Source organism: Pundamilia nyererei, unplaced genomic scaffold (genome assembly GCF_000239375.1).
Source record: "Pundamilia nyererei isolate P.nyererei 1_Seehausen unplaced genomic scaffold, PunNye1.0 scaffold00064, whole genome shotgun sequence".
In the NCBI taxonomy this organism is placed as follows: Eukaryota; Metazoa; Chordata; class Actinopteri; order Cichliformes; family Cichlidae; genus Pundamilia; species Pundamilia nyererei.
The window spans coordinates 1,594,058-1,613,998 of record NW_005187465.1 but is presented as its reverse complement, the minus strand read 5'-3'; the positions used below and the strand labels follow the sequence as shown (position 1 = coordinate 1,613,998).

At 41.0% G+C, this 19,941-nt stretch overlaps 1 protein-coding gene across 2 annotated transcripts in view; it reads right to left on the bottom strand.

The window, feature by feature from the left end:
- ltbp3 (latent transforming growth factor beta binding protein 3) overlaps positions 1-19,941 on the bottom strand; it is a 38,850-nt gene that overhangs the window by 1,454 nt on the left and 17,455 nt on the right. The window contains exons 5-25 of one of the 2 annotated variants that reach the window (XM_005735485.1): positions 19,186-19,272; positions 17,857-17,973; positions 17,564-17,716; positions 15,810-15,908; positions 15,697-15,710; positions 15,545-15,611; positions 15,288-15,365; positions 14,267-14,395; positions 12,277-12,408; positions 12,066-12,194; positions 11,783-11,902; positions 10,338-10,460; positions 10,070-10,192; positions 9,769-9,888; positions 9,436-9,564; positions 9,031-9,201; positions 8,835-8,915; positions 8,472-8,600; positions 8,220-8,357; positions 7,991-8,131; positions 3,169-3,297 (exon numbers count right to left, since the gene is read on the bottom strand). In XM_005735485.1, the coding sequence (XP_005735542.1) occupies positions 3,169-3,297; positions 7,991-8,131; positions 8,220-8,357; positions 8,472-8,600; positions 8,835-8,915; positions 9,031-9,201; positions 9,436-9,564; positions 9,769-9,888; positions 10,070-10,192; positions 10,338-10,460; positions 11,783-11,902; positions 12,066-12,194; positions 12,277-12,408; positions 14,267-14,395; positions 15,288-15,365; positions 15,545-15,611; positions 15,697-15,710; positions 15,810-15,908; positions 17,564-17,716; positions 17,857-17,973; positions 19,186-19,272 (2,409 nt within the window). The remainder of the gene's footprint in view (positions 1-3,168; positions 3,298-7,990; positions 8,132-8,219; positions 8,358-8,471; positions 8,601-8,834; positions 8,916-9,030; positions 9,202-9,435; positions 9,565-9,768; positions 9,889-10,069; positions 10,193-10,337; positions 10,461-11,782; positions 11,903-12,065; positions 12,195-12,276; positions 12,409-14,266; positions 14,396-15,287; positions 15,366-15,544; positions 15,612-15,696; positions 15,711-15,809; positions 15,909-17,563; positions 17,717-17,856; positions 17,974-19,185; positions 19,273-19,941) is intronic. The other variant, XM_005735486.1, reaches the window with a different exon arrangement.

Genomic DNA, 19,941 nt, shown 5'->3' with positions numbered 1-19,941 from the left:
ACATGTATATCCATCTACACCATATGGACAAAAGTATCGGGCCACCCACACACTTAGGCTACGTTCACACTGCAGGTCTTAATGCTCGATTCCGATTTTTATGTCTGCTTGTTCACACTACAAATAAAATGTGACAGGAAACGCGCTCTAGTGTGAACCCTCAAAGCGGCCACATGCGCAAAAGAAGACGTCACACACAACGTGCTCTGTTTAGACTCGAACCAAACAGTATTGTTTGACTGACGGCCCTTAATATAAAGACTTGTTTCAGACTTTACGTTTCCCAATTTTGCTTTAAGTTATAAAGTTATTTTGTTATTTACATATGGCCTAATAATTATCCTTATTGCTGTTTTAGAGAGGAGCGGTGCTTCAAAGGATAGTTGCAGATTTCTGTCAGAATCTGCAGATTATACAGTACAAATGAAATGTTCATGTTTCTCCAACGTTGTCTTCCCAACAGTTTCACTGACATCTACATGGGATGGCCAGGAAGCGTTCGCGATGTTTTATCGGGCGCTTCTCCGGCGCTGATAATTGGCATCTGACGGATTTAATGCAACATGACCGTTCAAACAGCAGTCGCTTTCTAAAACATCAGATATGTATCGGATTCAGTACCACATGCGAAAGTGACCCAGATCGGATTTGAAAATATTGGATTTGTGCCGTTCACACTGTCATACCATGCTTGGATATGGGTCGCATAGGGTCAAAAAAGTCGGATTTGATGCGCTTTCGCCTGCAGTGTGAACGTAGCCTAAACCTACAGGAGCTGCTCAGCCATGAAAACCCGGGCCATGAAGCTCTCAGCACACAGTTTTTGTGCTGTTGTTAAGGCGGAGGAAGTTAGGAACTCTGCAGTTATTCAGTCAGCAGGGTGTTGGTGACATTTACACACAATGTGCCTCAGCACTCGGCCACACCGCTTTGACTTTACATGGTCTGCCACTTTGTGGCTGAGTTGCTTTTGGTTCCTAAACTCTTTCACTTCATAATAATACCACTACTGTTGATCATGGGATCATGTAAAAGGGACTTTTTGTGTCATCACAGTGGCATCCTTGTAGTACAATGCTTAAATTCAGGGCGACATTTAGGGAAACCCATTGTTTTGTTTGTAAAGGCAGACGGCATCTCTCTTAAGAGAAGTAAGAGGTGTGGCCAAATACAATTGCCCATACACAGTCAAATGAAAATAAGACTGCATGGAGTCCTGTGAAAAACTAAATACACCCCATGATTCAAACTTGTAAAACAACTTTCGGCCCACTCTTCTTTATGACATTGCTTTAATTAACTGAAACGTGTAAGCATTTGTTTATGCACAACTCTCTTAATGTACTGCTACAGCATTTAAATCAGGTTGAGGTCTGGACTGGGCCACTGCAACTCCTTGATTCTTTTCTCTTTATAAAAAAAAATTGCTTGTGTAGTTTTTATCATTTTCCCCTACATGACCCAGATTCAGCCAAGATTTAGAAATTGCCTCACATTTGACTCTAAAATACTCTGCAATGATTTCACGGCCAACTCAATGAGTGAAGGTGCAGGCCCTGTGTCCGCAAAACAAGCCCAAATCATCACCCCATCCACCACCTTGCTTGATGCTTGATTTGAAGTGTTTGTGCATATGCTGTGTTTCATTTTAATCAAACGTGGTGCTGTGCATTCTGGTCACAGTTCCTGTCGTCTTGTGGTTTGTTAAAATGCAAGTTTGCAAATCTAAACTAAATCTAAATCTTTTTAAAGAGAACAAGAAATGCTTGTTTATTCTTTCTCTGATTGTGCTTGTCATTGACTTTAACATTACCATGGTAACTGAGCATGTTGTCTGAGTTGAAGCTCTTGACTTCTTGTATTTTCTCTGGGCTGTCTGACATTGTGATGAATTTGCTAAGATGTCCACTCCTGGGAAGATTGTGGCATTATGTTAACAAAGACCTGAATCCTTCTGGCCAGCAAACATCCAAAACCTCTGCTTTAATAGAGGTGCTCACATTTGCTGATGATCAGTTAATCAAGTGGATTTATTTAGAAGCACCTGGCTGCTACTTACCCTCTTAATACATGTGGAAGGGTGTACTTAGTTTTTCATTGGACTGCAAAGAGTCTTTTTGTATGACTGTAGTGTACGTCTCAAACTACATTTGGAGGATGGAGACCTGATCACGCTATATACTTCAAACAGATTCAGTTATTCTGTTCAATTATTCATAACGTCTTGTATCTAGGGATACGTGATAAGCATTGAGTTACCAAAACCATAAAAACACCAACAATTGTTGCTTTTACTAAGTTATTCATATGTGCAGGATACTGACAGGCTGACAAATAACAATTCCTGCAGTGTCTCTGTTTGTAGTGACAAATGATGGATGTACAAGTGTAAGACGCTAATACGATGAGATGAGAAGGCTAAAATATATTATAGTTCTGCAGAATTATTGAGAGTGGGTTGTCAGCCTTTCATGCACTGTGTTTGATAGGAAACAACACTCTTGTTGTTTGCCAGACAAAAAAGACAAACGGCTGAAGTTTAGCTTCATTAGGCAAAAACCGAATAGTTACAGATCGTTTGCTTTTGGATCTGTTTGTTCTCAGCCTCTACATTCTTGGAAATAAAGTATTATAATGTTTACTTTTAATGTTTGTCACACTTAAAAAGTGCAGCGGTGTTAATTGCAAATATTAAATGACTCCATTGGCATTGAAAACGAATGCTGTGAATCGTGTATCGTGCAGGCCTTTCTCCAGCAAATGAGAAGCTTTCAGATGCTGACTAATTCTGTAACCTAATAAATGCAATTTTCATCCACAATTTAAAAAACCCAAAACAAAAAGGATGCACATGTTTCTTTGTTGTTGTTTGTTTTTCATTTAAAAATGCAGACGGAGTTGCGCAAATTATATGGTTACTGTCACACACTCTGGCATTGTTTGTGTGCCTAAATAAGTATATTCACCATATTTTTCATAACTACACAAAGAACAGGAAACTTTTTCTCTATAAATTGGGTAAAATGCCAGATAGAGCCAGTAAAGGGCAGATGGGACACAAATTGGAGGAATTACAGTCGGGAATTACATAAGCAGCAGATGACGAGGTAAGCCAAAGCTCATTTTGAGTGGTCAGGTTCAGGTGAGCTGACGCTGCTTTGTACCCACCGTCATAGACGCACTGTTTCAGCGCTGCACTGAAGGTGAGGGGAGGGTCACAAAAGCAGTGAAAGGAGCCGGGCGTGTTCTCACACCTCCCGTTCTTACAGTACGAGGGGTCCTGGCACTCATTCACATCTGCAAAGGGCACCACAGACACTGGTTACAGTAGGAACATCTGCTTGGGGCCGGCTATTAATTCCAAAAGAAAAAAAAAACACATTACGATATTCAGAATAATTCAGTCTGGCAACTAGTATTTTTTCCACTTATTTCCTAGAAGATGTGAAAAATACATTTCCTGCAGATGTTGCTTTTTGTTAAGGCTGATGTGAGCTCTTTTTGTAAGGGTAAGGTTTATGTCTTAGTTACCCTGTATGTCATATTTGCTACCTGTTTACATTTTTATCATAAATACTAAACATGAGGTTTTTTGTGATAAAATTTAGCCATGCACAGTACAACACCTAGAACTCCTCTGATGTATCAGAAAGTTTAAAATAGGATGCTCGGTTCCAGCTACATTTCAGTCTGCCAATAAATTTAAAGACACTTTAAAAGTAAGAATCTACTGTTATGCACAGTGGCTGAACTAGTTCTTTGATCACCTGCTGTATTTGTAAGTTTGCTCACTTAATAAATGAACAGTGTCTAATTTTGATGGTAGTTTAATTTCAATAGAGAGAGAAGGAATATCAACCAAAAAGCCAGAAAAAACACATTACATAAAAGTTATAAACGGATCATGACTTAGTTCTTGAAGGAGTAGCACTGTTGTCAAGTTTCTTGTAGTTGGTCACCAGGTCTGCACGCATCTCAGGGGGGATTTTGGCCTGCTTCACTTTACAGAAACTTTCTGAATCCTTCAGGTTTCTTGGCTGTCACTTAACTTCAAAGCTTCAACTCCCAGCAATGAGTTTCTATAAGATTGACATCTGGAGATTAGCTAGGCCACTCCATATGCTTCTTCTTTAGCCAATCCTTTGCTGTTTTGGTCGCTGTTGTGCTGGAAGACCCATCCGTGACCCATCTTCAGTCTTCTGGCTGAGGGTAGGAGGTTCTTGTCCAAGATTTTAATTTATACGGCCTCTCAACGTAGTAAAATCGTCCTGGATCCTTAACAGAAAAACAGCCCAAGGCATAATGTTTCCAACTCCATGCTTGAGTGTGGGAATGCATCTCCCAAGGCTTCTCTGAATCATTTAAGCTGTTCACTGGCAAACAGCTTGTTTTTGTGGCTTCTTGAGCAGAGGGACCTTTTGGGCGCTGCTAGATTTCAGTCCATTAAAGCACACTGGTGGTGTTTTTGGTAACTGTGTTCCCAACTGCCTTCTGATAAAGAACCAGCTCCTCCCGTGTAGTTTTGGGCTGATTCACCACCTTTCTCCTCATCATCCTGACCGTATGAAGCAAGATCTTTTACGGACCGAGGCTGACTGATGGTCATTTTAGATTTCTTCCATTTGAATAATGAATAATAACACTAAGAGCTGGCAGCTTCACACCAAGCTTCTTACTGATGGTCTTGTCGTCCGTTCCATCCCTGATGTCCTTTGACAGCTCTTTTGTCTTACCGATGGTAGTGGAGAGGTTTGATTGGAAGAAACTGATTTTGTGGACACGTGTGTTTTATACACATAACGAGTTGAGATCAGGAGTATCTGTAATTGATTGACTGATTGCAATCTGTGTGTACCATAAAGATTAGAGACTGTTCATTTCTTTCTAAGTAAGGAAACTTATAATAATTATTTTCCCCACTGTAGGCCATTTACCTGGATTGGAGTTCTGTTTATTATTACTTTAAATCTCTGTTCTTTTCCTTGAAGCTTGAATTTAACAAAATATGGTGGGACTACTGTAGACTAGAACCTACATAATAGGGTTTTACCAAATACTTAGATGTCATTCTTAAAATAGAGACCTAATCACAGTGGATTTTCACAGTTTTCAGTTTCATACGCTTGATTTCTATTTTCAGTACAGAAGTACCAAGGATTTTGTGAAAAGCATACAGTTACAAACTATTTTACACAGGCCTTATGCTTTCCAAAATTAACATTTTATGACAAGAGCATATGTAGAAGTAAGTTTATTTTAGACTCATCAGTATCCATCCACCTGTTCCTTAGTAATTTATTTATGTCGTGGTTGTAGTGGTAACAGGCAGACCCAAACCATTTATACTTCGTACTCTCATGAGTCCGGGTCCTGTTATCTAAGAAGCTTTCTCTATTTTTGCAACTCTAGCATGTCAGCCACAAAAAACTGAGGTGGACTTTCCAGGAGCTGCTAGAGCCTTGTTTTGATGACATGATGCAATGGATTGGTCTTGGTAGAGTTCTTTTAATTTTAGGGATTTTGACTGCTTGTATCCTGCTTGAGGTTTATGACCACTGGTGGGACTTAAATTGACAATTCATGTGCATGTAGCATTTTAGTTTTGTTGCTAACATGAGAGCTGGTCAGCTTTATAGGAGCCGATGTCCCGAACCACAGGTCAGTGCCAAGATTCTTAATATGATCCTGTGTTACCTGAACTCCTCCACTATGAGCTATTGCTTCCCATGTCACCTGTAAGGTGTAATCCTCCATTCTGTGGGACAGAACCGATCTGAAATTTGAGGCAACCATCTATGTCCCAACTGTACCTTATTCAGCAGCAAAGTGCCTCTGTGAACTTCATCTGCACATCTGCAATGGTGCGTCATTGCTGCAACATGAGACACACTCCAAACCCACAGTTTGGTTGTGTGCATAAATATAGTATAACAGACAAAACAAGGATACACATGGTGTTGAGAGCCCACTTTAAAAGACTGACCACATTTACACAGGAATTCTGGCAGTATGTTCATCGTACTGCCCCCCTAAAGTCATTCTTCACTGCTGAATTTCAATACGACTTTTTTACTTCATTTGCTTTGCAATTGTAATTCTAACTGCAAGTCCTCAGCCTTTGGTCATAATGGGAAAAAAAGCAATTTTCCTGTATAACACAGATTTTTCCACCATGATATTAGCAAAATTACACTCCATGGGACAGCTAGGCCTATCTGGTAGCTGATGCAGCTCAGCACTGAGTGATGACCAGATGAAAGCCCAGTTATTTTTTCCATCCACAACATTAACTTCAAGATTTATGAAACAGCTACATGATAAGTCATTCTTTTCCAGCGTTGTGTAACACCAGGAACTCAAAACCTTCTTTTTTCCAGTATTGAAAACAAAGCGACTACTTCAAAAATCTCATCAACATGCAGATTTCTCCTTAACAAATGTAATATTTGTTCAATGTTTGACACTGATGAGCCACAGATCCAAGCAGCAATCACACTGGACATCACAAAGACAACCGCTGACTGGAGTTATCTAGATTAGAGAACATGTAAGCATTATTAAAGCCAAACCTAATACTTGTAGAGGAATAAGGAGGCTATTTTTAACAACTCTGTCTGTTACAGCACTGGACTGAGACAGTTGTCTACAGTCTAAATATAACATTTTTCCATCACAAGCACAACTTCACAGGTTGTTGTGAAATTCACAACTGATTTATGTGGACAGCACAAGCACAAGGTTTCAATCTTTATATGCTTTAACTCTGTTGACTTGATAAAACATCACTCTCATTATATCACCATTGCTACATGTAAAAAAACAAAACACAGTCAGACAACTTACAGTATTGTGCAAAAGTCTTGAGTCTCATAACATTATATATTTTTCTAGAAAAATGGGAAATGGTTGTAGCTAATTATTGAAGCGTGTGTTAACATAACTGTAGAGTTGGCCACCTTTATTCTTCAGCATAGCCTGAACCCTCTTAGAAGAGCTTTCTTGTCATTTCTTCTTCTTACTTCCAGCGAACACAGTGATGATGATTTGAATCATAATTTTCAAATTTGGATTTATTATTCAATCAGTCTGGCTTCTTGATAGAACTGAGACTGATTCTGATGAGGCTTCACTCAGATGAGCCCCTATTTATTAAAGACGTGAGGTTCAGATAACGTTCATCTGTTATAGATGAGACAGAAAAACTTGTCATGTTTCTTCAGATATTTTAAGGACACACTGCACACCATGCCAAAATACATCAAATCTTTGGCCAATAGCTCTTTAAGGATCATCTGGCTGGTGCAAAAATACAGGTTCCTGGTAATAAAGTAAAAAAATATTTAAACCAATTTAAAATTGGTTCTGTAAACACAACAGTGGTAGATCCCTTGAGTTGGGTGCCTTTTTATGCTTGATCAGTGTTAAATGGCTTAACAAATAAAAGAAACACTTCTCTGAAAATGGACAGGTGCAAGGACTGGATTGAAAATAAGTGAAAAAGCAGCTAATTAGCCAAGAAAAACTTTGAAAGACCTCCTAAAAGTATGGAAAACTACTGCTCAAGGTCACTACGAGAAAGGTCTGACTCTTTGCAAACAAAGCATAAAGAAAGGAGGGGTGAGTCAAGACTTTTGCACAGTATTGTGTGTTTGAAATGACACATTTATTACAGCAGCAGCAGAATATATTAGTTTTGCACCTAGGCTCCAAGACCATCACTCCCTACAAATATATTATACAAAACTTGGGGAGTGAAGCGTAAATATAACCCCCCCAAAGGCTTTCAAAGTGTATTATTGATATATGATGTGAGGAGAGAGTGGGGTTTGATATGTGCATGATGCAGTGCAGCTGCAGTAACCAGCTTAAAATGGCTCACAGACGTTATTCATTTTAACCAGGCACAGAAATATTTTGTCTTACATAAAACACTTACGTAACATTTAACACTGATCACTGGTCTCTCCCACTGCAGGGAGTCTGCACTCACCAGCCTGCTCCTCAGGAGTCACACAGCTGTTGCGGTCAGTGGCCAGGGTCCAGGGTGGAGAGCAGATGCAGTAATAGGAGCCCGGGGTGTCCACGCAGCGGCCGTTTTTACAGTTTTCTGGGTTCTCACACTCATTCACATCTGCGCAAAAAACCCAAAACAAACAGTGTTCAGGATTATTCCTATAGTATCCTGATAAATGCAGTTTAAGCTGGGCGAAGATACTAACCTGCTACTGTTACCATTACGCACTTTTTCCTGTTGGAGTCTGGGACCCAGGGTTGATTGCAGTTGCAGTAGAAGGACCCTTCAGTGTTGATGCACCGGCCATTAGTACACATAGACTCATCGTGACATTCGTTCACATCTGGGGAAGAACAAGAAAAGAATCCATCAAACATCTTTTAGAAAGAACCTAAAAATCTCTGTTTTGATTTTTCAAAATGAACCTTTAATACATATTTTTATGGGAGGGATTTACCAATGCACTCAAGGAGGTTGCTATCGTAGTAGAAGCCCTGTTGACAGTAGCACTCGTAGCCTGGAAGCGTGTTCTCACAGCGACCTTTCTTACAAATTTCTTCAGCAAACAAGGAACACTCGTCAATATCTGTGGACAAGGAGAGAAAGATTGCTTCCTGAGCGGCAGATTCACAGCTGATTCTCAGAGGGATTAACTGACAAACATTAGAAACTGTCAGCTTCTTTGGACATGGATGAAACAAAGGCTCTGCAGCTGATTAAAGTGGAGCTCAGATTGTTTTAACATCACAGAATGGATTAAGCACTGTGTAATTCTGGTGTGCAGTATGTGATCTTGGCTCTGACTTTACACAATACCTACCCTGGTAGGCCGGGAGGTTGTACTGGAGACTCTCTTCATAGTAGAGACCCTGCCCATTTGGACAAAGGTCGTGGAACTCGGCTGGGTTGGAGAAGTAAAAGTTGAATTCACAGTACATGATGTAATTTCCACGTGTTTACTGAACACAAATATAAGTTGACTTGCTTTTTGTGTACATGGTAAGGTTCACATTTACCTGAATGGGAGACAGGACAGGGATAGATCTCACAGTGATCTCCCCATCCCACTCCGATGGAGCAGCAGCACTCCTGCTTGGTGACATTGGTGGCCAGGACGCTATCGCAGAAAACGGTGTCATCAAGGTTCAGGTAGCACTCTTTCTTCTCATCCATCAGCACTCGAACAGCTGCAGCATGAGGAGGGTTTAGTGTGGATTTCCAGCGACTTCACTGGGCTACAAACTGCCTTGGGTTTAACTCAGTTCAATGTTATTTATATAGCACCAAATCACCACAAATCACCTCAAGTTAGACCCTACTATAATGCAAAGCCTAGATGCCCTTTCTTTTTGACCTTAACAGCTCATACATACACAGAATATGATGATTTATGTCTTCTGAGGAAATCAGAGCAGACTTACGCTCACAGTAGTGTCTATCCTCTGAGAGGATGTAACCGTGATTGCAGACACACTCGTACGATCCCGGTTTGTTCCCACAAAAGCCGTGGGGCTGGCAGAGACTTCTGTCCAAGGCGCATTCATCAATGTCTGAAAGAGAAATCAGACGGGCTGCTCTAAATATGGGAATTCATACAACACCTGAGTTGTGAGTAAGGAAAATGTGTGCTGTTTGTGCATTAAATGATTCACAAAAATGACGACCTTTCAAATTTTTAAATAAAAGGCCAAACGTGGTGTTCAATCCAATTCACAACATTATCATTTATTACACACATGACGTGACCGACTGACCTTGGCATTCCCTGCCTCCGACCAGTTTGTACCCCTGCTGGCACTCGCAGTGGTATGTACCCATCTTGTTGATACAGCGGCCCCCATGACAGCTTGATGGATTTTTACACTCGTTGATATCTGACGGGAAGGAAACAAAAACAGTGCCAGAATGTGAAGCATGTGATGGGAAGCTGGAGCTCTGTTCTTTCCTCGAACTGGTCAAGGCTTCACTGAACTTTTTTTATGTGCTCTTAATAAAAGCAGGTGGTTAAAAGATTGCATTTCACTGTCAGCGCTATCTGAGTGTATGGTTTCATGCCTTCACAGTGGCTGCCCTCTTGTGTGCGCTGGTACCCTGGGTAGCATTGGCATTTGAAGGAGCCGTCAGTATTGATGCAGTGGCCGTTAGCGCACAGCCGAATGTCCGCACACTCATCGATGTCTGCGTGGGAGAAATCATTTCAGTGAACCCAGCTGGTGCAAACACACCTTCTTTTATTGACAACTCCTCATTAAAATGCGCTTGTGGGGATGAGGTTGCTCAGTTTTAAGACAGGCTTGCTCCAGGTGACAAAAGCATTACTTACCAGTGCAAGCTTTGCTGTCTACAGATGGGAGGAAGCCCTCGTTGCACAGGCAGCGGTAGGTACCAGCCAGGTTCTCACAGTGACCGTTAGGGCAGATGCCAGGCTTCTGACACTCATTAATATCTGGTGAAACGTGGGAGAGATACAAACAACTTAGTGTGATGCAGTAGCCACAGATCGCTGTTTCTTCTTTAGATTCTTGCTGAGTTTACCTGCGTATTATCTTGATGTTTGGGTTTGACAAGACTTGATAACCGTTCCTGTCACTCTACTACAAATTCCTGCTACTGGAAGTATTTGCCATTTATTTTGGGGGATTTGACATGTGATTTATGTTCAAGTTCTATATTTAGTCCTTTGACTATGATATCATTTCCTAGTGCTTCAGAGCTTTGTTTCCTACGCTGCTAGTTACCTTTCCTGTCCATTCTCTCCTAGCCTCATCTCTGTGTTTTGGTTTTTAGCTCTCCTTTGGGAAGTCAGCCCTGTTTCCATGTCAAGTTTGGATGTTTGAGTCTGTGTCTCAGTGTTATTTATTTCCTGTTTTATTTTGACAATCTCTTGTCTCCTGTGTTTTGTGTTTAGTTCTACTTCCCTCAGCTCGTCCTCGGTGATTATTCCCACCTGTTTCCTCACCCCTCATTATCTCGTGTGTATTTATTCTTTGTTGTGTATTCCCTCGTGGTAGTGTGTTCCTTTGCCCTGTATCTCCTGTGTTTTACTTTAAGAATCAAGTTCCTGCCCAGTAGCTGTTTTTGGATTTGTTTTCCTGTGGACTTCCAGCAATAAAGCTGTGCTTTTGAGTTCATTCCTGGTTTCCAGAGCCCTGCATTTGGGTCCTAATCCTGTCTGCCTCACTGCCGAATCCTGTTGTATGACTTCTTGTCTTATTTTGTGAGTCTCTTGTGCCTTGTTCTTAGTTCTACTTCCTGTGTCTTTGATTAGTTTCCCAGGTGCTGTCACTTCCCCTAATTGCCTTCTGTGTGTATTTACTGCCTCAGTCCACTTTTGCTCGCAGTCATGTCATACTGTTTCGATCCAATTATTTTGTTCTTGAGCATAACTCGGCTGTCATAAGACAGGTCACCAGAGAGAGAGACATTCATGCTTAAATTCACAGTTACAGCCAATTTCGAGTTATCATTTAATCTAAGTGCATGTGCTTGGACTGTAGGAGCACCGACGCAGACACAGGGAGCAAAATAAAGCCAAATAAATGTCTTGCTTTTTGTTTTTAAACTCTTCTCTTGCATCCTGCATTTAGGTCCTTACTGTGCACACTCCAAACCTTAACCTTGATTTATTCCATAAATTACAAGGCGGCAAATGAATGTCACGCTTTTTTTGTGTCTCAATCTCAGCAGGTTTTGGTTTTCTTAAAGTTTTAGTGTGATGATAAAAGGCCACTAGTGATCAGTTTTGCTGTATGGCAGAGCTGCACTTACCATAGCAGATGCCAGCACGGGCTTCATGACCAGGCAAGCAGGGGACACACTCGTAGGAGCCTGGCGTGTTCTCACATTGTTCACTGGGACAAGTGTCGGGATTCAAACACTCATTTATGTCTGAAAAAGATGTGGAGAAGCTTACACACCGTCTAGCTGTGCACATATTAACAAGTAGAGCACGGACGCATGCATATTGTAGCAACACACATAGTAGGTGCTGTGTCAGTGGGAGGCCTGTGCTCTAGTATGCACAGTGTCACAATGACCTGTGTTTTTGTACCTTCACAGGCTGGACTACGGTGTGACTTGCTCCTAAAACCGCTGTGACATTCACATTTATAAGAGCCTGGTAGGTTCACACAATGACCCCCGATACCACAGATGTCCTGGTTAAAGCACTCATCCACATCTGCAACACAGAGAGGTCAGAGTCAGTGCAGGGATATAGAAAAAAAATCATTTTAATATTGGAAAGGCTCAGCTTAACTTACCTACACACTTAAGTCTACCATGCTGCACCATGTGTTTGTAGCCTGGGCGACAGATACATTTGTATGCTCCCTCTGTGTTGACACAATAGCCTCTGCCATGGCCGCACGGCTCTGACTCACATTCGTTATCATCTAGACAACAGGAGTGAGAGAATGAGTCAAGTGAAAGCAGTATTTAATACAGACAGACAGCAAAGGCTCATAAAGCTTAAGGGACAGATGGCTGGAGTTTTTCACCACAAATGAATGTCAGTCGTTTGGCGAGATCAAGTGGCTTTTACTCAGGAAATTAAAAGCATAGTGGCTAAAAATATGAGTTTTTCGTCATAGAAATTATAAACATACCCGTTTCCTTAAGAAAGCATAAATTATTTCTATTTGCACACAATAATAGAATTATTTCAGAAAATATAAATTACCAAGGTGAATAATATAGCTGAACCTTTTATTGCAATGATAAGCGTTTATCTTTTTAATAAAGAAAGTTAAAATTGATGTTAACTGGAGAAAACATTGTGCCAAAAACCAAAGAAATCAGACTGAAAGAAAAAGAATTGTTGATGCTCACAAAGCAGGAGATGCATATGTAAAGTTATCAAATGTCAAGAACTGGGTTGAGAAGCATCATCTGTAAATTCAAAGAGAGACACACAGTACTGAACAAGCGTGACAGAGGTAGGAAGTGAAAGATTTCAAAGCCTCTAAAGAAAACTAGTGAGAGTTTCAAAGACCCAACTTCAAAGACACGTGAGTGACTCAGCCAAATCAGAAACCAGAACTGTGGGGAGGAACGGACCATGAGGCATCAGAGCAAGAAAAACTCCACTTCTGCAGAAGAGACACCTTCAAGCCAGACAGTATGCTAAGGACAACCTGGAGAAAGATTATCCATACTGGAAGCACCGTCCGTACAGTGTAACATAGTGGTGGGAGTATTATGATGTGGGGATGCTTTAGTGTGTCTGGAACTGGGAATCTTGTTGAGGTGGAAAGAATCACGAAATAAGAAACCTCGAGCTGTGTCTTCGCTTTGGTGGTCCAACAAAACAACAACATATGTGACCCCAGGCTGTTAGCCCTGACTTGAATCCCATTGAGAATCTGTGGGGTGAACTAAAGGAGACCATCAAATCTGGAGGATCAAATCTAGAGATTTGCTAAAGAAGAATGGGCTGAGAGCGCCAAGGAGACGCACGTGAGACTTGCTGAAAAGTACAGAAAATGGCTGCACCCAGCAAAAAGATACATGACAGACTATTAGTATCATGGGAGCTAATAGTTACAGGTGTAAACGTAGCTGTTCAGTGTGAATAGGCCTGCACCATGAAATTTGAGTTCAAATCCAAGTCAATACAGCTGCTATTTCTGCTATAACAGGAAATAACATGTAAAATATTCCTGTTATGTGTCTATTTTTACACCTGAAACAGCTCAAGGCACTGCTCATCAGGAAAACACATGCACAAATAAGTTCTAACTGTGGTTTGGGATGTGTCATTTTGCCATACAGTGTTTTATGCCTTTAAACACATTTGAAATTGAAGTTGGTTCCATTTTAGCTGAAATTCTAACACTGCTGATGACTTTAATAATGTCAAAAGTCACAAAACATTAATGACAAGCAGACTTTAACACATCTTTGTGTCACCTGGAAACCTTTGACATCTGGTTTGGAGAGTATTTCTGCATTTAGTCGTATGTTGTCATAGTGATGAAGATGCTCAGTGTATTTTGTGTTTAATCTATTTGCAGGTATTTTGTAAGTTGCAATGTGTTGAGCTCTTGCAGCCACTGTAATGTTTCTCAAAAAGAGATTTTTGTTGCCGTTGTTGCTTTTTTTACATAATATTTAACATAATAGTTCTTATTCTCTAAAAGCTGTGCCTTTCCATTCCTATATGAGAAATATTGCTTGAAAAAAAAAATCACACACTCATATGTGAGAAACTACTCTCTGCTGGCTCCTCCTGTCTCTACCATTGTCTCTTACCCTCACAGATGTTCCTCTGCGGGTTGAAATGGTAGCCAGGATGGCAGTGACAGATGTGCCCGGTCAGGCTGTTCTCACATTCTCCATGACCACAAATGTTTCTGCTCAGCCTGCATTCATCTGTCGGTGCTTCAAGGAGGAAACAAAGAATGACATCATATATATATACATGCATATATATGGATACATAGATGCAGAAAGCTGAAAATGTCCATGCCGTGCCTACATTTTTCTGTCACTGGCTTTGTTTGCATTCTAGCAGACACTGAAATGCGTCAGACTTTTTCCAAATTAAAGCCAGTGACAAAGCTGAATAGAAAACGACCGACTGAAGCTGCCATGAAAGAGAAATTACACTCAAGGAAGACTCTAAAAAAAGTCACACATCTGCATAGAAGACAGACCAGATGAAAGCAGCCGAAGCACAAAAGCTGAGCCCTGTGAGTGCTTTGGATTCCTGCTATCATTCGGCACAGTTTTTTTCTTTTTCATTTCATGGAAATGGAGTGTGTCTCTTACCTGCTAACCTGCTCTTAAATACCAGCACACTTCACCTCCATAGAACCGAGAGACTGTAAACACGGCCTTGAGGCTGGTTCATGCTTCATGGTTGAATGCATGTGACATGCACGGTGCCCCAAAGCATCAGGTAATCACTAAAGCAAAGCATGCGTCAGATCAGATTGGCTTACTTGACTTATTCCCCCCCCCCCGTTTTTGTTGGATTGTTTTAGCCTTTAAAGTGGAGTGCTAAAACAACGCACAATAACAAAAATAATTTAAAAAAATGGAGTGCATCACATGACAAATGCTGTTCACCACACGGAGAAAGTCAACATGTCATTTGTGAGAAACAAGCGCCCATCAGGGGATCTTCTCTTACTGGGGAATGTGGAGAGCTGGCTTTTTCTACCTTTGTGGTGCATGAAACATGAGCCAGCATTTATATTCAGAACCCTTTAAGAGATTAATAGAAAGAGATTTTTTTAAGCTGGTTTGACGGCTTGTGTTTGAGACTCACGGAAGACTTTTGTTTGTGTTTCGAAGGGGTCATTGCCGGGGGTCATTCGGATGATTGTCGGCGGGGTGGGTTTTATAACTGTGGAGAAATGAAGTGGGCAGACTTCAGGAGGATGTATGACATGTTCAAGTCCTGATGTTTGATCATTCTTCACAGCATTCAGTCTACAATGTCTACAGATGTTCCCTGCAGTGTGCATTTAGTGAATGAATTTTCATATGTATGACTCATGCAGGCGACCCTCGAGGTGCGCTTACCAGGCACACGAGGACGGGTGGTGCTGGTGGGGACCTGGTGCGCAGTGGTCGTTGTCTCTGCATGAATCTGATTGGAAGAGACGATCTGATTTTTAAACGGCAACAGCGATTGCTTTTTATTGCTGTATTAAAATGTAGAAACTATATCTTACCCTCTTGGTGTGCTCTGAAAGAAACGGCAATAAAGGGAAATTTAAGCTCTCAATTCACATGATTCATATAAAGATTTTTCTAAAAATTGCAAAGAGATTCTTTGTGCACTTACCTTGGTTTTCATGGTCGCTGGGGACGGTGATTTGCACCGTCTCTCTTATGTTTTGCAAAAAGTAGCCTTTCCCAGCAGGGCAGAGTTTTTTGAAGGCCACTGAATGCCGTCGGGAGGAAAAAAGAGGAGAGGACTTAAATGTTGCTTTAATTCTCACACCCTGTAAAATAGGTTCAGCCAACTAATAGTAAGTTTGGAGAATCACTCCGTTGATATGTTTAAGTACAACCAAAAAACTGCATTTTGGACTCCAACCCCGCAAAGAGAAATTGTTTAAAAAGCATATGGAAATCCCAAAATGCAGATTTTGTAACTTTAAGAGAAAAAGAAACTACACTGCTTAAAAATAATTGATCTGGTCAGTAGAGTAACAGAGGGGGTGAATGATGGTAATGAAATTAATACCAGGGGCACTCAAAGGGCAACAATGAGACAACCCCAAAACGCTGACATTTTCCCCATCAGCAGGACCGGTATCAAGTGCTTAGTGGAAGGAGGGACAGGATGAGTCACAAAATGACCTCCAGCAGGTCACTGGTGTGAATGTCTCTGACCAAACAATCAGAAACAGACTTCATGAGGCTTAAGGCTCCCTGCCTGGCATGGTGAAGTCCTATTGACACAGAGGGACACACACAAATCTACAGGCCTGACTGCCATTAGGCATCAGGATGACATCCTTGGACCCATTTTCAGACCCAATACTCCTCATGTGGAGTACGCAGGCAGTTCCTGGAGGATGAATCATTAGATACTAATCACAAGGCCCCAACACTCACCTCACCTAAATCCAATAAAACAACTCTATTTCAGTTTATCTGGCACCAACACTTTGTACTGTCCAAGAGCTCAGTGATGACCTGATCCAGATCTAGCAGAGATTCCACCGGGACACCGTCTGTCCTCCCATTAGGAGCGTGCCCAGATGTTGTCAGGCATGTCAGCACATGGGGGCAATACAAACTACCATTCTGAGCTGCTGCAGTGAAATCTCAGCAGAGCCTTCTGGATCAGCCTACTGCATAATTTTTCACCTTTTTTCAGGGATCTTTAAATTCAGCCTTTTGCAGATCAATCATTTTTATTTCATCATCAAATGCTGTGTCATCCTTTCATTCCTAACACATCGCCCGGTCCATATCAGTATAGATATCCAGCATGAGTGTATTTCCCCACTGAGCTCTTGTATGTTTTCATAGTTTGACTTTAATTTGTTTGGAGCAATGTATGAATGTTTATCTTTTTAAATTAAATTATGAAAAGAAAATTAAGTATATTCTACTTAGTTCACTTAATGGCCAAACAGTTCAAAATATCCTGCTTTTTTTTCTTATTCTATTCATCCCATCAGACTGAGGAGAGCAGAAACTGTTTACATCTGAGAAGCTGTAACGATTTATTTTGTGCAACTATTTTAACTAATTATCAAACACAGCAGCAAACTGTATCTTCAAGCATGGGCAACAAAATGGAAAGCTCGAACGCTTTCTTTTGTTATTATTATTTCTATTTCAAACTTTCATGTCATCAAGAATGAAGAGCTGAGCTGCATAATGACCTGGAAAAATCTCTACAATATATCTAGCTAAATGAAAATAATGATTATTTATTTAAAGAGGAATTCTCTGTTGATCATAAATAAGTAACTTTGTTTCTAGACTATGCTGGTGTGCAGCGAGTGGACTGATGTCCCCGTGACAAAAACGAACACGACGCTCGACGTGGCAGGAAGTAAAACCCGTAAACTGACTCACCTGTGCCCTCCTCAGGACATCTTTCACAGTTTCGGCCCCAGGCTTTGCCCACTGTGCAGCAGCATACCACCTGGGTGTGGGGGGTCGGCAGCGGGTAATTGCAGCTCCTGTCGTTGGATGCTATCCGGAAGCACTGACCCAGAGGGGGATACTCTAACACAGGAGAAAAGTGTTGTGGCAATCTATCCCGACAGTACATTACACGTTTGGAACGATTCTTTCATGTCTTGTGCTTTGTTTCTGTGCAATACAAAGCAGAGAAGAGAAGAAAGCCAGAGAGGGTTTATATTCACCAACACATCGATTTCTCTCCAAGACAAAACCAGATTTGCATGAACACTTGAAGCTGCCCAGTGTGTTCAAACAGTCTCCGTTCTGACAGACGCCCTGCATGGAGCACTCGTTGATATCTTCAGGGTCAAGAAAAGATAAGGTTAAAATTTAAATGGCAGAAACAACTCCTAAACTTGGCTTTAAACTGTTCTTTTCCTTGTTATAAGCTACTCCTGGATTCTGTAAAAAAGTATTTGGCCCCTTCCTGAATTTTAAATTTGTTTTTGCACATTTACGTAAATGTTTCACCTCATTGAGCAAATTTTAATATTAAACAAGGACAACCTGAGTAAACCCAAAATGTAGTTTTTAAATTATGTTACCTACTTGGATCTGTGTGAAAAAGTAATTGACCCCTAAAGAACAGCAAGAACTGCAGTCAGGTGTTTGTGATGACTGGCAAAGAGTCTTTCACGGGCCACACTGAAGGCCCGAACGGCCAGGTTGAAGTCATGCCAAAGCATCTCAATGGAACTTTGATTAGGCGGGTCCAAAACCTTTACGGTGGACTTGCTGGTCTTCGAGCAACTTAAAGAAGTCCAGACGCTTTATCTTTAATTGTTTTTGAAATATTCATGTTCAAATATTGGCTCAGATTTTAATGTGTGAAAAAATGGTTTGAGAGTGGGTCAATAGAACACTTTGCAAATTAAAAAAAGAGAGCAAAATTACCCTGAAAAACATTTAATATATAAAGGAAAAAATTCACTGACCTTATTACATGAAACTGTGTGTGATCAAACTGTGGGCCATAAAATGTTTACGCAAATTCGAGATGACGCTCAAGCAAGAAGTGTTCTAAATAAATGGCTGGTTTGACATGGAGTGACCCAAATTTGAGACGGTCCTTTGTGCTCTTTGTGGTCAGCAGTGGTTTTCTCCTTGGACTCTCACACGGCTTCCTTTTTTGTCCAGTCTCTTTCTTATTGTTGAAACATGAACTCTGACCTTGACAGATGGAAAGTGATGCCTGAAGATCCTCTTGGATGAGTCGTCGCTGCGCTCTTGGAGTAATTTTTGTCAGCTGGCCACTGCTGGGAAGCTTCACTACTGTACCAAGATTTCTCCATTTACGGATAATGGCTCTCACCGTGGTTCATTAGAGTCCCAAAGTCCCTCATTACTGAGGGGAATTACTTTTTCACAAAGGGTTTGGATAACTTAACTAAGGTCATATTTTAAAAACTGCATTTTCTATTTACCCAGGTTATCTTTGTCAAATATTAACACTTATTGTTTAAAGTAAGAATTCAGGGAGGAGGAAAATACTTTTCACGGCTCTAGTTTACCTTTACAGTGAGTGCTGTTGAATCTTTTATAGCCTTGGGGACAAGTAGAGCCATAGTCTTCCACAATGTTCTGTTTGACTGATGCATCTGAGGAAAGACACAGCAGAGCACACAGGTAAAGGTATATGAAAAGCAGAGAGTTTGACATCAAATTATACTAAATGTTTAGGCACCCACCAGGTAAATGCACCGCAGTTGCAATTTTTTATACTTCAAATACTACAACAGCCCTTTACAACTAATCAAGCAGCTGTGAAACTCCCACATCACCTGTACCTCAGGTATTCTCGTCTAAATCTCATCAGTAAATCTTATATAAGGCGTTAGTGTCTCCCTACTGTTGCTACAGATCTGCAAACTGTTTTGCAACCCAGCTCCACCCCTGCCTCTCCTTTCATGCTGTGTCTGACAATCAATACTGTATCCTTTGTAATGCCTGTTCTGTTCTGCCCAGTAATCTGGCTGCTGTTCTACACACCTCCAGCTTTCCACACAAGCAGGTAGAACAGGAGGAGGTTCCTACACTACCTATAGCTTACTGCAGGTGGAAATGAGAGCTTTCTTTTGAATGTAGTGGCCCCGGTTATCTGTTCATGCAACACTTTTTCACGTCTCTCCCAAACTCTTTTCTGAACAAAACCGCTTCCATGACTTTTTGAACAACTGTCACACAATCAAAGCCTTCAAGCAAAGCGTGAGAAAAGTGAGAATAGTTTTGTAATTATTGTAGAGGTGTGGGAGTTGAATTCTTGATAG